Here is a 15,882-nt window from a genome sequence, read left to right on the forward strand (position 1 = left end):
TGAGTCATTTATATTATATACTAGAATGTTTTTAAAAAAAAACCTAGTTATACCTAAGTTTATGATGGATTCACCAGCCCATTCTTGGTGGTTGAATGCTACAGTTAATATTTAAAGTGTTTTATTTTATGTACATTCTCAGCTTATTTTGTTTGCAGAATCATAAAAGGGCATCATACTTTAATTATTTTGGGAGAATATGGCCTTGTTTCCACAGGGAACATGAACCCTGTCCTCTTGACAAAAGCAGTTGAAAGTGGGTGTGAACGACAGATTGGTTCACAGAGTAAGCAGAGAAACTGCAGTCTCTGCTGCTAAGAGGTGCCCCAGTGGGACCAGGGAAGCAAAGCAACATTCAGATAACAGGGCACCATTGAAAAATTGAACATGTCATAGGCAGCATTCCCTCTAATTTTTTACATCCATGCACAGAATGAATTTTGTTATGTGCACACATCACCTTCATATTGGTGCACATAAAATTCACGTTGTGCAGGTGGAGCCGAGGGGTTCAGAGTGTGGGAGGAGGCATGGGGGGGTGCAGGCTCTGGCTGGGGGTGCAGGCTCTGGGGTGGGGATGAAGGGTTCAGGGTGCAAGAGGGGGCTCAGGGCTGGGGCAAAGGGTTGGTTGCAGGGGGTGAGCGCTTCGGCTGGGGTGAAGGCTCTGGGGTGGGCCCAGGAATGAGGGGTTCAGGGTGTGGGAGGGGGCTCAGGGCTGGGGCACAAGCTTGGAGTGCAGGCTCTGGGGTGGAGCCGGGATGAGGGTTTTGGGGTGCAGGCTGCCCCGGGGCTGTGGTGGGGACAGCCCTCTCTTGTTGCAGCAGCTTAGAACTGGGGAAGGGGTGCCTGTCCGTACGGGGGAGAGGCATCTCTTCCCACCACAGCCCTGAGCGCCTGTGCAGGGCTTAATAGGCAGCTGTGCAGCTTAAAGGGAACTTAGGTCACAGGGTTTCATTTTTGCCTGTAATGTATCACTTGTACCTCACTGACAGGCAGATTTCATGTTAGAAAATCTTTACTCCTTTTGGAACCTACCCTTTTGGTGACAGTAAGCATGACATCAAAAGAGTTACATAAACCTCTTTGCGACCTTTAGGTGACATTTTTGGTATACAGCCCTTCTATGGAAATATAATTCTGCTTCCTATGATTGTGCCTCCAGGTATTGAGAGGCAGAGGTGATGTATGTTTGTGGCAGAGGGTAACAGATGAAAAAATTATACCAGATAGAAATGTGAATGGAGAAAAGATCTATTCATGAGAGCCAGATGGAGGGGAGATGGGGGAGACACCACACCAGGGGTTCTCAATGGTTTTATTTCTGAGCCCCTGTGCCACCCTCCCCCCAACATGCTATAAAAACTCCACGGCCCACCTGTGCCACAATAACTGGTTTTCTGCATATAAAAGCCAAGGCCAGCATTAGGGGGTAGCAAGCAGAGCAATTGCCTGGGACCCCACACCACAGGGGCCCCAGAGAAGCTACTTTGCTCAGGCTTTGGCTTCAGCCTTGGGTGGTGGGACTCAGGGCCCCAGGCTTCAGTCCCATGCGATGGGGCTTTGGCTTGCTGCCCTGAGCCCCAGCAAGTCGAACGCTGGCCTTCCTTGGTGGCCCCCCTGAACCTGCTTGCAGCCCCACAGCAGACCCTGGTGCGACAGGTTAGATCACAGAAACCCCCTTGGGACTGCCACCTGATGTGCCTAGACTACCTCTGAGCCCGTTTTCCCTGCCAGCTTGGGACTTCAGTACCTTGACTCGTTTGAGCCAGACACGTTTGCCTGCTTCAAACACAGATCCAAGTCTGAACCATGTGCCCCACAAGCTGCAGGCTTAACCGAAAACAGCTTAAGAAGTGCTCCTGCCTCCAGCACTCAGATACCCAGCTCCCAATGGGGTCCAAACCCCAAATAAATCCGTTTTACCCTGTATAAAGCTTATACAAGGTAAACTCATAAACTGTTTGCCCTCTATAACACTGATAGAGAGATATGCACAACTGTTTGCCCCCACCACACCGGGTATTAATATATACTCTGGGTTAATTAATAAGTAAAAAGTGATTTTATTAAATACAAAAAGTAGGATTTAAGTGGTTCCAAGTAATAACAGACAGAACAAAGTAAACTACCACGCAAAATAAAACAAAAACACGCAAGTCTAAGCCTAATACAGTAGAAACCTGAATACAGATAAAATCTCACCCTCAGAGATGTTTCAGTAAGTTTCTTTCACGGACTGGATGCCTTCCTAGTCTGGGCCCAATCCTTTCCCTGGTACAGTCCTTGTTCCAGCTCAGGTGGTAGCTAGGGGATTTCTCATGACTGCAGCCCCCTTTGTTCTGTTCCATTCCCTTATATAGCTTTAGCACAAGGTGGGAATCTTTTGTCTCTTTGGGTCCCCACCCCTCCTTCTAAATGGAAAAGCCCCAGGTTTAAGATGGATTCCAGTACCAGGTGACATGGTCACATGTCCTGTGAGACCCCAAGCCTTCATTCTTCCCGGCCCCACTCACAGGAAGGCTTGCAAGTAAACAGAGCCATTTACAGTCAATTGTCCTAGCTGATGGGAGTCAAGATTCCAAACCACCATTAATGGCCCACACTTTTCATAATTACAATAGGACCTCAGAGTTATATTTCATATTTCTAATTTCAGATACAAGAATGATACATTTATACAAATAGGATGACCACACTCAGTATATTATAAACTTTGTAATAATACCTTACAAGAGACCTTTTGCATGAAGCATATTTCAGTTACATTATATTCATGCTCATTAGCATATTTTCATAAAAATCATATGGAGTACAACGTCACACCTGGACCCCAGGTTGAGAACCACTGCACTACAGAATGGGAAATTTGATAGGGACATTCTCCATGTTGGGATCTGATGGGCAACAGCATGCATGGAAGACGACCACCCAGTTCTATCACAGTGGCAACCAGGCAGCAGACAGGGTCCATCTCCCACCTTGGTAATCTGACACTTGCACACATTTTATTCCTGTGTAATCAGTCAAGCTTCTATTCAAATACATTCAAACCTCTTTCATCCAAATCTTGATTATCCAAAATTGTTCCCCGACATCTACTCTGCTTCTCTGTAGCCTCATTTATCTAAAGTTATTTCCATTTCCCTCATCTCCTTTAAAAAAAATAGGCTTGACTGTGATCATTATATTTACCTTTGATTTTTATTTCTGTGGAACTAATGCAGTCTATACGAAGCTAGCACTCATTCTTTCATCAGATAATACCTGCTGTGTCTATTTGCTTATAATCTTTCCAACTCTTAACTCTAGGGTAAGAAATACCGAGAGCTTCGTAATCTGTTGCACGGTTGTGCTTTTAACACAATTACTTCAAAGGAACACATTTCCCTTTGAAAATGTTATTTTGCAAAGCTTTGATGTGAGAAGGGGTCTAACACAATTTCAGGAAATTCTCTCTTACTGAACTCTGAGATGCTTTGCTGCAGGGTTTTGGTGATCATCACATAAGAAAGGGATTTGAAAAACTCGCTATGACTCACCATTTCTTGATGTCTTTCTTAGCCAATGTGCTAGTGGTCGTTTTAACATTCTGTTAACGTCAGTTTCATTCAGAAATTTTTTTCTCTGTATTTCTTCAAACCATTCTCCTGTCACTCCCTGTAGTCCAGTTACATCTTGCTTTTTCTTCTGAAGTTTGCTAAAAAGAAAACAAAATGCCAGTCAACTATTTCAACTGATTTAGAAATTTACCTTCTATTACTGTTCACCACTAGTAACTCTCCTTTCCCTCATGAAAACACTTATGCTTGATTTCTACAAATCAAATTACTTTAAAAAAAAATGTGTAAAAGCAAACCAAATAAGGATTAGCACATGATCCATGAAAGTCAATGGAAAGATTCAATTTGTCTTCAGTGAGAGCTGACAGCCCAGTTCAGCAAGGTATTTAACCATATGCCTAACTGATTCCACAGTATGTATCCGATGAAGTGAGCTGTAGCTCACGAAAGCTTATGCTCAAATAAATTGGTTAGTCTCTAAGGTGCCACAAGTACTCCTTTTCTTTTTGTGATTTCAGGAAACTACCCATATGCTTAATTAACCTTCTGCCTTGCAGAACCGGGGCCATAATGCATAAGCAACTCATTAAACCTAAGATTGAGGGTCTGTCACATCAGTAACCTAAATAATATATATTGTAATTAAACCATTTTTGAGATTTTTCATCCTCAGATTTCTGTAGGGGGAAAAAAAAAAACAGTAAAATTGTTCTTGTCCTAATAGTAAACTACTTGCAGCAAGGACTGTATTTTGTAAAAACAACAAGAAGTCCTTATGGCACCTTAGAGACTAACAGATTTATTTGAGCATAAGCTTTCATGGGCTAGAACCCACTTCATCAGATGCATGGAGCGGAAATTACGGGAGCAGGTAAGGCAGCTCCCATCTTTTCATGTATTTATACCTGCTCCCTGATCCCATGCATCTGATGAAGTGGGTTCTAGCCCATGAAAGCTCATGCCCAAATAAATTTGTTAGTCACAAGGACTCCTCATTGTTTTTGCTGATACAGACTAACACGGCTACCACTCTGAAGCCTGTATTTTGTAAAACACTCAGCAGTGTGGGGTCCCTGTCTGGAGCTTTCAGTGTGTAATACAAACACGATACTAAATGCAGATTGTATAGCTATGCACTGTTAGTAAAACAAGATTGTTACTCTTAATTTTCATAACTGCCTTGTGGCTTGCCCGTATTTAACGTTGTGTATAACCAACCTACAACTTACAGATTTCTCCAAAGGAGATTTAGGCATGGATTAAACTATAGAAATGTGGCTTGGACAAGGTACCAAACTGAAAGAGAAACTGAACAGAAGTTGTTATTTTTACTCAAAATAACTGGTCGTATGAATATAGTATTTATTGGGACCTAAAAGAATAGTGTGCAGATGCAAAAAAGCCTGAATGATGCATGTTGCAGGGTGGACTGGGCCCTTTCAGAAGGAACTGCTCCAGCCCACCTGTGCAATGTTAACAGCTCTGATGGGGCGTAATGGAAGACAGGTGTTATCTATGAGATCAGCAGGAAGATACAGAGAGGAGTTGTAGTGAGCAGGAGGCTGCTGTGGGAGACTCTGACAGGGAGAAGGGTTTGGGCCTGGAAACCAAAGCCAAAGAGCTGAAGAAGGCTGAGGCCTGGAAGAGTAGAGGGGTTTGACTGCTGACCTCTAAAAGATGGAGCGTAGACAGCATTGGGAGGATGTTGAGCCCTTTCCTGGAGATGAAAGGACTACGGGTAGGAAGACTGGAGAGTATGTGTTGGGAAGAGCAGGGAAGGACTCCAGCTAGAAGGGGCTGAAATAGCTGGTTGATTGAAGAGCAGGCTGGGACTGAAGAAGAGCCCTGAGACTAGCAGAGTAGAATAGGTTGTGTATTGATGGACTATATTTTGGGACTTTGAGGATGGTTTGAATTGTTTATGTTAATACATTGAGATCCCAAGGAGGGGTACTGCTGGTCATGAGAAAGCCTCCAGCACAGTTCTTAAATGCTCCTGAAGAGGGTAAACAAAGGCAGGGTGCTACACAGCCTGGCTATGCTGGGGTGCTCAGCATGTGGCCAGCCCTGTTACTGTGTGCCTGGATTGCAAAACTACTGTAATGTAATTTGAAAGCAAGAAGTGCCACACCCACGTGGTATTTTGGATGGGGAGAAAGCCTTTGTGGGCAGCCCTGTGACCGAATGCCAGTGTTGAACAATGGCTCTCAAAAAATCTTCCCTGTGGTAAATCCCACAACTCAGGAGTGCCTGTGCTCTGAGAGGAGGGTTACAGGCTGAGGAATCTATTCACTTATCCATTTACATATGATCACTTTCTGTCTCTGTTCGAGAGACCGCTGCTGGCACACAAGCTTACACTAAATGCACATGCTGGGAACACACACACTTCTTCCAGAAAACAGTACTGAGTAATGCATTGTTTAGCTGATGTCATTTGAAGGAAGGTAGGATCGGGGTAGACCTTTATAGGTAGGTTTGTGGAGATTTCCTTTTTTTTTTTTTTTTTAAACAAGTGGATATTTGGTGCAATCTGATGCTAAGGCAAAAACTCTACTCTTCAGGAAACCCTGGATGATTAAGAAGTGTTTAGGGAGATGGTGAATTCCATTAGAAGCAGGAAAAATCACCCCCACTCTCATGTCAAACTGCTGGAAGAATTTGAACAAAGATGCTCCCATGAGCCACCTCCATTACCTCACTAGCGCAGCCTTAACACAAGGGATTCAATATATCTGAGTGAGTAAAAATACAGACATGGAACTATAAATGCAGCATCTGGGGAGAGTCTGTAGTCACAAGGAGCACAAACTGCCTCAGAAACAAGCATAGACCTGCTTTGCTGGAGTTCTGAAAGATGAAAACATCTACAAGGCATCCCCATCCTCTCTTCGAAAAAAATAAGTATAAATTATTAGTCTGATTTGTGTAAGATGTAACGGTATGACAGATCAGAAGTTACATATATATATTATATATCAAACCAGGTTAATGTTTGGACGTATTTTTAAGAGGAAAACAGTTCAAGAAAGGCAGATGAAAATCATATTCAGTTTATGTGAGCTGTAGCTCACGAAAGCTTATGCTCTAATAAATTGGTTAGTCTCTAAGGTGCCACAAGTACTCCTTTTCTTTTTGCGAATACAGACTAACACGGCTGTTACTCTGAAACCATTCAATTTATTGCCATCTAGTGGTAAAAAGCAAAAAGTGTTCACAAAAAGAAAAGGAGTACTTGTGGCACCTTAGAGACTAAATTGGTCTCTAAGGTGCCACAAGTACTCCTTTTCTTTTTGCGAATACAGACTAACACGGCTGTTACTTTGAAAAAAGTGTTCAGAAAGCTTGATGAAAAATGCCTGAATTTTCCTACATAAACAAGCTTCCAAAATCAAAATGGTTTTTTGGAGGGACAATTCTTCATGGAATCTGTGGGCTCCCAGGCCTGGAAGGTGATTTGTTTACTCTAACGAACCTTAGATTATTTATATATATACATATATATAAATATTCTAACCAGAACCTCAAAACTGTTGGAAGTTTTGGGCAGTTTTTTTTAAATCTGTTTTTAAGATTTGGTCTCCTGCTAAGACCAAGAAGGTGTAAAAACAAAACAAACAAAAAAATCCAACCAGCCCTACACTCTGCCTTATAATATGTTGGATGAATAGGTGTTGATATTTCATTCCAACTGTACAACACTGCAAAGAATTTTTTTTTAATCATGTACTGTAAATATTGATCCCTTTGGAGTAACTCCCATCAACACTATCTTACCCCCGCTATACATTTGCCCAATCATGTCTACATGGTCCCCCTAATCTGTGCTGAACAACAATATTAAACTACAATGAAAGTAGTTCTTGAGAATATAAAGTAATTAACAGTCTTGTGTTGTTATCTGACTCCAAATATAGACCAGCCTTTGAGTCACTGGAATTAATATTTGGATTGCAACACTGCTGAATAAAGCAGAGAACGAATTAAATGTTGAGACAGTGCTCTGTAACACTGTCTAAACCCTAACTGCTCTCTAGTCCCCCTCTTCCATCTCCTCCACTCCAGTTCTTTCATGGCATCTATTTGAGCATCTTGGGAGGAGACAACAATGTGACTAGCAAAACTACCTCCAAAAACTTGGAGGATAAAAGATTATTTCTAGGGCCCTACCAAATTCACAGTCCATTTTGGTTAATTTCACAGTCATAGGATTTTAAAAATCATAAATTTAATGATCTCAGATATTTAAATCTGAAATTTCATGATGTTGTAACTGTAGGGGTCCTGACCCAAAAGAGGGTAGTGGGGGGGGGTCACAAGGTTATTGTGGGGGGCTCATAGTATTGCTATCTGTACTTCTCTGCTGCTGACGACAGCACTGCCTTCAGAACTGGGTGGCTGGAGAGTGGCAGCTGCTGCCCGGGATCCCAGCTCTGAAGGTAGTGCCACCAGCAGCAGCAGCACAGAAGCAAGGATAGCATGGTATGGTATTTCTACCCTTACCCTTAGGCAGCAGTCGCCACTTTCTAGCCACCCATTGCCACCCTTACTTCTGCGCTTCTGCTGGTGGTGCTGCCTTCAGAGCTGGGCACCTGGCCAGCAGCTGCCACTTTCTCGTCACCCGGCTCTGAAGGCAGTGTAGAAATAAGGGTGGCAATATCACAACATCACAACCACACAATAACCTTACAACCCCCCCACCACCACCACCGCATGACCCCTTTTTGGGTCAGGACCCCCAGTTTAAACAACACTGTTCCTCCCCTGTGAAATCTGTATAGTATAGGGTGAAAGTACACAGAAGATCAGATTTCATGGTCCATGATGCATTTTTCATGGCCGCGAATTTGGTAGGACCCTAATTATTTCCAAGGACTTCACCCAGAAGGCTGTGTTGACTGTTCAACAAACTATAGCAGGTACAATCCTGAATGACTCTTCTTTTCTCACTTTTCCCCATCTTTATCTCAAACTATATCTCAACTATACATTGCTCAATCCATGAACAATTTCATAACTTTTTTTTTTATGCACACCTCTTCCATATTTGCATAAACATGTCCTAATGCTTCTTATGTAAGCCTGGAGATCTCTAATAACAGGAGATGGGGAGGAAGTTACCTGAGTTTTTTTGTTTGTGCTTTGATATGGAGCCTACTATCATTACATAATTGCAGAGAAAGCTACAGCCCCAACATGGCACTTCCTGTTGTGACACTTGTGAGTTTCTACTGCTAGAGAAAGAGGAAAAGTATCTTTTCTACCATCCTCATACTTTAGAAGGGGGAGGGAGGGAGCTAGTAAGGTAGCAGAGACTGGGTTGCTGAGCAAGAGCCTCTGAAAGATGCTCTGTAACAACCTGCTGTTTACTTGTGAACGAGGACCCAATTCTGCTTCTTCTTAAGTCAAAAGTAAAACTCCCATTGATTTCAGTAGGAGCAAGATCAGGCCCTAAATGATCCTTGACTATAAAATGGCAAACTATACATCTTACAGTACCCAGAGAGAAGAGGAAGACTTCATAGGTGGAAGGAGAGGCAGATCAGAAAGAACTCATCAGTTCAAGGCAACCATTGGCTGAGAAGGCAAAGCTGAAGTGGCTACATGAAAAAGAAAACAACTGTGTCCACAGCATTAGATACCAACTATTGCAGTGCAAATAATTTGCAGCAGTCATTCAAGGAATTTATTCTTTTATTCTGCTCATACTTGAAATGCGTTGCTTTGTCAGTGAGGGGTATAAAAACACATTGGGAAAACAGCACTAGAAAACCATTTTATTGTCTAATTGGAACCCAAGATTTCTCTTTACAAAGAAAATCATCTTTCCCTGGTATTTTAATTTACTACCTTCCTCCTGCTTTATTCTGTATGCCCCTTTGGTGAACTCCCTATCCTTGGCTTATGTATCTAGTTAAATTTTCTGGAGTAACCATGGCTCAGTTACTGCAATCACACATCCCTCAAAAGGCATAAGCCAGCAGTTCCACTAATTTATGTATGTATGTATGTATATTGTAACTATAGAAGAGATATTTAAATGTACACGGGCAAGATGTCATCATTAAAAAAAATTCTTTGTGTGTTACTAACAATAGCTTATATTATTACAGCTGAGAGAATTTAAGATCTTACTTATGTACCATTTATGCTCTTGTTTTTTTCTTGCACTTTTTTTAGTTTAGAGAATGAAAATTTCACTTCTCCGTTGGAGGCACACTGCAGGAGTATTAAGAGCCAGAAAGTGATACTGACTACAATGTCTGGGATGAACACACTATAGGGATTTTTGTAAAAGGCTGTAATCCTGCAAAGGTTTATTTATCTAACGTTTTCATGTCTGTCAAGTTAAGCATGTGCATATTAGAATCATAGAATCATAGAATCATAGAATATCAGGGTTGGAAGGGACCCCAGAAGGTCATCTAGTCCAACCCCCTGCTCAAAGCAGGACCAATTCCCAGTTAAATCATCCCAGCCAGGGCTTTGTCAAGCCTAACCTTAAAAACCTCTAAGGGAGGAGATTCTACCACCTCCCTAGGTAACGCATTCCAGTGTTTCACCACCCTCTTAGTGAAAAAGTTTTTCCTAATATCCAACCTGAACCTCCCCCACTGCAACTTGAGACCATTACTCCTTGTTCTGTCATCTGCTACCATTGAGAACAGTCTAGAGCCATCCTCTTTGGAACCCCCTTTCAGGTAGTTGAAAGCAGCTATCAAATCCCCCCTCATTCTTCTCTTCTGCAGGCTAAACAATCCCAGCTCCCTCAGCCTCTCCTCATAACTCATGTGTTCCAGTCCCCTAATCATTTTTGTTGCCCTTCGCTGGACTCTCTCCAATTTATCCACATCCTTCTTGAAGTGTGGGGCCCAAAACTGGACACAGTACTCCAGATGAGGCCTCACCAATGTCGAATAGAGGGGAACGATCATGTCCCTCGATCTGCTCGCTATGCCCCTACTTATACATCCCAAAATGCCATTGGCCTTCTTGGCAACAATTACATCTCTGCAAAATTAGCGTCTAAATCTGAAAAATGTTTACACTGAATTTTTTTTTTTGAAGAACAAAATAGTTTTTGTCAATAGCGGATTGGCAAAATAATACAAGGGTTGGGTGTAGACTACTAGAAAGTGTCCTTTTAACCTGTCAGCTTTCATTTTCTCTCATTTCTCTTCTCTGAATGTCTTCACACAGTGGTGCTGTTATTTACTGCTTTTACAACACTCATAATCAAACGAACAGTAAAGGGAGTTTGAGATAAAGGTCACAACAAGAAGACTGCACAATATATACATTCAATCTTTTGGGCTGGATTCAAAGTCCACTGAAGTTAATGGAAAGACTCTTCCCACTAATGCAAGGAAACTCCTCAAAAGTAAAGGTACAAAGGATTTTGGGGAATGAAACCTCTGACTCTGTGGATCAGCCTCTCAGCTCTAGCCCTCTGGCCTTCCTCTCTCAGGCTGCATACAACTTTAAGGAGTTGGACTGTCAGTGGGCAGAGACCCATTCTTGCACATAACTCCCACACGCACCCTGGAATGCAGTTACTGCTATTTGAAGTGGGAACGTCTTAAGGCAAGTCTACATTAAAAAATTAAGTTGAGCTAAGCCCTGATCTACACTATGGGCTTAGGTCAAATTTAGCCAAGTTAGGTCGATTTTAAAATGAATGCATCGACACAACCAACCCTGTTCTGGCGACCTAAAGGGCTCTTAAAATCGACTTCAGTACTCCTCCCTGGCGAGGGGAGTAGCGCTAAATATCGACCTTGCGGGGTCGAATTTCGGGTAGCGCAGACGCAACTTGACAGTATTGGCCTCGGGGACCTATCTAATGTGACTGCTCCGGACAGCACTTTGAACTCTGATGCACTAGCCAGGTACACAGGAAAAGCCCCGGGAAATTTTGAATTTCATTTCCTGTTTGGTCAGTGTGGCGAGCTCAGCAGCACAGGTGACCATGCAGTCCCCCCAGAATCGCAAACGAGCTCCAGCATGGACTGAAAGGGAGACACTAGATCTGATTGCTGTATGGGGAGAAGAATCTGTGCAGGCAGAACTCAGGTCAAAAAGAAGAAATGCTAATATATATGCCAAAATTGCAAAGGGCATGGTGGAGAGAGGCTACAACAGGGACACACAACAGTGCTTCGTGAAAGTTAAGGAGCTCAGGCCTCAGACCAAAAGACAAAGGAGACAAATGGTCACTCCAGGTCAGAGCCCCATACATGCCACTTCTATGATCAGCTGCATGGCATTCTAGGTGGGACCCTACCACTACCCGACTGCTGTCCTTGGACACCTGCAAGGGGGAGTCTCACGCAACAGGGAGGAGGATTTTGTGGAAGAGGAGGAGGAGGAGAATGCACCGCAGGCAAGTGGTGAATCCGCTTTCCCTGGCAGCCAGGACCTTTTCATCACCCTGGAGCCAATACCCTCCCAAGGCGGGATCCCAGACCCTGAAGCCAGAGAAGGCAGTTCTGGTGTGTGCACATTTGTAACGAAAGAACAGGGTTTAAAAGCAAGAGTGTTTAATGTTTGATTTGCCCTGAAGAATTGGGATGCATTCGCGGCCAGTACAGCTACTGGAAAACTCTGTTAACGTGTCTGGGGATGGAGGGGGAATCCTCCAGGGACATCTCCATGAAGCTCTCCTGGAGGTACTCTGAAAGCCTTTGCAGAAGGTTTCTGGGGAGGGCTGCCTTATTTGGTCCTTATTGGCTTTCCTGCAGCTCCAGAAGACGGAATGTTGCTTGAATGCAACCAAAACTCAGTCGATTTTTAGAAATTGATTTTATACAGTCAACTGTGTATGTTCCCACTAAGCGCATTAAGTCGGCGGAGTGTGTCCTCAATATTGCGGCTAGTATTGAATTACGGAGCGGTGCACTGTGGATAGTTATCCCACAGTCCCGCAGTCTCCACTGCCCATTGAAATTCTGGGTTAAGCTCCCAATGCCTGATGTGGCAAAAACATTATCGAGGGTGGTTTTGGGTACATGTCGTCAGTCGCCCCTCCCTCCCTCTGTGAAAGTAATGGAAGACAATCGTTTTGTGCCTTTTTTCCTGGGTTACCCGTGCAGATGCCATACCACAGCAAGCATGGAGCCCGCTCAGCTCACCACTGCTGTTGTGAGCATTGTAAACACCTCATAGATTATCCTGGATATCTGCAGAACCTGGCTAGGAGATACCAGCACAAGGATGATTGTGATGAGGACATGGGCACAGACGTTCCTGAAAGCACGGGCGGTGGCAATTGGGATATCATGGCGGCAGTGGGGCTGGTTGATACAGTGGAACTCCGATTCTGGGCCTGGCAAACAAGCACAGACTGGTGGGACTGCATAGTATTGCGGGTATGGGATGATTCACAGTGGCTGCAAAACTTTTGCATGCTTAAGGCCACTTTCCTTGAACTTTGTGAGTTGCTTTACTCCACCCTTAAGCACAGGAATACCAAGATGAGACCTGCCCTGACAGTTGAGAAGCGAGTGGCGATAGCCCTGTGGAAGCTTGCAATGCCTGACTGTTACTGGTCAGTCAGGAATCAATTTGGAGTGGGCAAGTCTACTGAGGGGACTGCTGTGATCCAAGTAGCCAGTGCAATCACTGATGTTCTGCTATTAAGGGTAGTGACTCTGGGAAATGTGCAAGTCATACTGGATGGCTTTGCTACAGTGGGGTTCCCTAACTGTGGTGGGGCAATAGACAGAACACATATCCCTATCTTGGCACTGGACCACCTTGCCAACCAGTATATAAACCACAAGGGGTACTTCTCAATGGTGCTGCAAGCACTGGTGGATCACAAGGGACATTTCACCATCATCAATGTGGGATGGCCGGGAAAGGTGCATGACGCTCGCATCTTCAGGAACTCAGGGCTGTTCAAGCAGTTGCAAGAAGGGACTTACTTCCCAGACCAGAAAATTACCATTGGAGATGTTGAAATGTCAATAGTTATCCTTGGGGACCCAACCTACCCCTTGCTCCCATGGCTCATGAAGCGGTACACAGGCAGCCTGGACAGTAGAAAGGAGAGTTCAGCTATAGGTTGAGCAAGTGCAGAATGGTGGTAGAATGTGCCTTTGGATGTTTAAAAGCTCGCTGGTGCTGTGCGCTGACTAGGTTAGACCTCAGCACAATCAACATTCCCATTGTTATTGCTGCTTGCTGTGTGCTCCATAATATCTGTGAGAGTAAGGGGGAGATGTTTATGGCAAGCTGGGAAATTGAGGCAAATCACCTGGTGACCGACTTTGCATGGCCAGAAACCAGGGCGATTAGAAGAGCACAGCTAGGCGCGTTGCGCATCAGAGAGGCTTTGAAAACCAGTTTCATGACTGGCCAGGCTATGGTGTGACAACTGTGTGTGTTTCTCCTTGCGGCAAACCCACCCCCTTTGTTGATTTTAATTCCCTGTAAGCCAACCACCCTCCTCCCTTCGATCACAGCTGGCAAAGGAAATAAAGTAACTATTGTTTTGAAACTATGCATTCTTTCTTTATTAATTAAAAAAAAAGTGAGATAACTGACAAGGTAGCCCGGGTGGGGTGGGGTACGGGAGGAGGGAAGGACAAGAGCACACTGCTTATTGTAGCCACACTACAAATCAAAACTGTTTGAATGACAGCCTTCTGTTGCTTGGGACATCCTCTGGAGTGGAGTGGCTTGGTGTCCGGAGCCTCCCACTCCCCTCCCCCGCACATTCTTGTGCGTCTGGGTGAGGAGGATATGGAACTTGGGGAAGAGGGCAGGCAGTTATACGATGGATGTGGTGGGGTGGGGGTGGGGGTGGGGTCTGTGCACTTGTTGGTTTTCCTGCAGCTCCAACAGACACTTCATCATGTCCGTTTGCTCCCCAATTAGCCTCAGCATCACCTCCTGTCTCTGCTCTTCGCACTCACTTAATGCTTTCCTGGCCTCTGCCACTGAATGCCTCCATGCATTAAGCTGTGCCCTATCAGTGTGGGAGGACTGCATGAGCTCAGAAAACATATGTCATTGCGAGTGCGTTTTTTAGCCTTCTAATCTGCGATAACCTCAGGGACGGAGATGATAGGGGGAGCATAGAAACATTTGCACTTGGGAGGAGATAAAAAGTGAGAGTAAAATTTATGATACATTTCTGAGAACAAAAGGGAGACTCTTTCACAGTGAATCAAGAAATTCATAGGAGACAGCACATGTGCTTTAGTTACAAGGTCACATTTTGCCTTTTATATTGAGTGCCTGCCAGTATGGTGACACCTCACACATGGCTAGGCAACAGAATTCTGTTTCCAGGCAGCCATGGTAAGCCTTTTCGTATGCAGGGTTGGCTTCTTCTGCCTTCATAGCATGTGGAAATGTTTTCAAACTGCAACGCCATCCTTTCCCATAGCAAGCAATGCTGGTTGGGTTTCACATTTAAAAGGAGGAGCTGCGGTTTTCGGGTGTATGTGCAGCACATACCTCTCCCCTCCCCACCACGTGGCTACTCTCTGGGATGATCCCTTCACCCCTCCCCGGTCATGTGGCTATTTTCTGGGATGATCCCTCTTAGCCAAGCGCAAACAAGCCAGCATGAATGGGGTCCTTTTACTGTTCCCTTACAAAAATTCCCCTATTTCAACCAGGTGACTATGAATGATATCACTCTCCTGAGGCTAACACAGGAAGATAAAGACTGAATGTTGCTTGAATGCGACCAAAACCCAGGACCATTTGCTGCCATGCTTTGTGCTGCAATGATTCCAGACTACTTGCTACTGGCTTGGCATGGTAAGGTGTCCTACCGTGGAGGACGAAATAAGGCAGCCCTCCCCAGAAACCTTCTGCAAAGGCTTTCAGAGTACCTCTAGGAGAGCTTCATGGAGATGTCCCTGAAGGATTCCCCCTCCATCCCCAGACACGTTAACAGAGTTTTTCAGTAGCTGTACTGGCTGCAAATGCATCCCAATTCTTCAGGGCAAATCAAACATTCTTGCTTTTAAACCCTGTTCTTTCATTACAAATGTGCACTCACCAGAGCTGCCTTCTCTGGCTTCAAGGTCAGGAATCCTGCCTTCGGAGGGTATTGGCTCCAGGGTGATGAAAAGGTCCTGGCTGCCGGGGAGAATGGATTCACCGCTTGCCTGCTGCACATTCTTCTCCTCCTCCTCTTCCTCATCCACAAAAATCTTCCTCCCTGTTGCATGAGACTCCCCACTTGCAGGTGTCCAAGGACAGCGGTGGGGTAGTGGTAGGGTCCCCCCCAGAATGCCATGCAGCTGATCATAAAAGTGGCGTGTATGGGGCTCTGACCCGGAGCGACTGTTTGCCTCCTTTG

The 15,882-nt window shown here is 44.5% G+C and overlaps 1 protein-coding gene across 1 annotated transcript in view; it reads right to left on the reverse strand.

Annotated features, from left to right (window-relative positions):
- EXPH5 (exophilin 5) overlaps positions 1–15,882 on the reverse strand; it is a gene marked incomplete at its 5' end in the record, with an annotated part of 49,134 nt that overhangs the window by 18,511 nt on the left and 14,741 nt on the right. The window contains one exon of the mRNA XM_084622285.1: positions 3,540–3,697. Coding sequence (XP_084478411.1) covers positions 3,540–3,697 — 158 coding nt within the window. The remainder of the gene's footprint in view (positions 1–3,539; positions 3,698–15,882) is intronic.

This window comes from Lepidochelys olivacea (assembly GCF_965140295.1).
Source record: "Lepidochelys olivacea isolate rLepOli2 genome assembly, chromosome: 1".
NCBI classification, from domain to species: Eukaryota; Metazoa; Chordata; order Testudines; family Cheloniidae; genus Lepidochelys; species Lepidochelys olivacea.